The sequence below is a fragment of the Priapulus caudatus genome, unplaced genomic scaffold (assembly GCF_000485595.1).
Source record: "Priapulus caudatus unplaced genomic scaffold, Priapulus_caudatus-5.0.1 Scaffold142, whole genome shotgun sequence".
Classification (NCBI taxonomy): Eukaryota; Metazoa; Priapulida; class Priapulimorpha; order Priapulimorphida; family Priapulidae; genus Priapulus; species Priapulus caudatus.
Window position 1 is genome coordinate 11,768 of NW_014577203.1, and position 1,873 is coordinate 13,640.

The following is a 1,873-nucleotide window of genomic DNA, read 5'->3' on the forward strand; positions in this document are numbered from 1 at the left end:
TATCTAATATGCCGGACCGTACCTCGCCTACTCCACTAACAAGTCTATAGGGAGTCGCCTACGCCTACTCCAAACCCTAATCCTAACCATATCAAATAGTGACCAGGGTATGTTCCGGTATACCGGACCGTACCTAGGGTACGTTCCGGCAGTACCCTGGGGGACATAGACCCTATGAGCCTCACTAAACACAAAAATATTTTCGTGTACTTCATTGTACTACATTCATACCTATTAATGAGGTAACGGCAACATTTCTGTACAGGGAATGGAATATTGTGTGCAAACGTATTTCTTAAATGATTGTTAGAATCAATTATTTGGATTACATCTGTGTAAAATGTTTCCTAACGAATAAGTACATCAGGTAGTTTTAGGCATTGAAAGGGATCCATTATCAACCAAATGAATAATTTAATACAAGTTACATTGCCGGCAACATATTGCTCAAACCAGTAGAACACATTTTCCTGCAAGTATGGTATTTTTATTTGAATATACTGTAAGATAAACCCGATTTTTGTGAAATATTTGTGTGAAGAAAGAGAAGAAATATAAAATAAATGACTTGCAAATATTACAGACATGTCGTAGAAGAAAAAATCTTTCTTTGTTCTAATATCACATTCTATTCAATCATCAGAAAGGATCACAGAAGCACTACCCAAGCTACGAACTGATGATGCCAGAACAATGCTGCACAACACAAGTAAGCCACACCTACCCTTTGTTTTAACTTCATAAACTCCACCTCCAGATCATTTTTTATACTTGCAAGCAATCGCATTCAAGATGCGATGAGACAAAATTACATAAAACTAGAATATAGAAATCTAACCACCCACAACAAATGCAAATGGTTCCAGCAACAATCCAGATGCCATTATCCGAGTTGAATGGACTATATATGGCTAGCTAGCTGTTGCTTGGTTTAAACATAGAACAAGAATTCTCATTTCACTTGTAACATCAAATATGCGATCAGACATTACTTTCAAGGTTCGATAATAGCCAGATTCAAAATTAACAAGAAATATCAACTCTTTTTACTTTAAAATATTTCCCCTGAACTGTCAAGATAGCCCAAATAATTATTATACTGAACAACAGGATTTTGTACAATCAAAATTGGCCAGTACATGATGTGGCTATGCAATCCGGCAACACATTGCAAGCACAAGCGGAGCAGTAAGCAATCCCAGCGCCACCCAGTGAGCAAAAATGGAACTAACGCCATTGCTGACGAGAGTAATCTGAACCAGGCTGCTGCTGTTGCTGCGGCTGCTGCTGTTGCTGCTGTTGCTGCTGCGGATAAGCAGGATTTGGGGGCTGCTGTCCTGGATATGGCTGCTGGCCAGTTTGCCACGGCTGCTGCTGCTGCTGCTGCTGCTGCTGCTGTTGAGGGTATCCTGGATATGCCTGCGGGTAACCACCAGGGTAGCCTGCAATCGATAACCACATAACGATTATCACTAAGTCTATATTCTGGTCTATATAATATAGTCTATTCTAATATATTCCAGTCTATATAGTTCTATATAAGTCCTAGACACTATTAAGTCACTACGACGGAAATGCATGCCATCCGAACAATTACTCATTCGTCTATTACTGCGGAAAAAAATTGTATTGCTCGTAACTCCCAATACTGCGAAGCTACAATAGGGTTCACCATCCCCATAATTTTTGATGTATGTATGATGTATGTATGTATGTGCGTGCGTGCGTGCGTGCGTACGTAGGAGGTACGTAGGAGGTACGTAGGAGGTACGTAGGAGGTACGTAGGTTGTACGTAGGTTGTACGTAGGTTGTACGTAGGTTGTACGTAGGTTGTACGTAGGTTGTACGTAGGTTGTACGTAGGTTGTACGTA

The 1,873-nt window shown here is 40.4% G+C and overlaps 1 protein-coding gene across 1 annotated transcript in view; it reads right to left on the reverse strand.

The window, feature by feature from the left end:
- Positions 1-465: 465 nt before the first annotated feature.
- Positions 466-1,873, reverse strand: part of LOC106806097 (programmed cell death 6-interacting protein-like) — a 31,470-nt gene continuing 30,062 nt past the window's right edge. Inside the window, exon 17 of the mRNA XM_014807951.1 lies at positions 466-1,442. Coding sequence (XP_014663437.1) covers positions 1,228-1,442 — 215 coding nt within the window. The 3' untranslated portion in view covers positions 466-1,227. The remainder of the gene's footprint in view (positions 1,443-1,873) is intronic.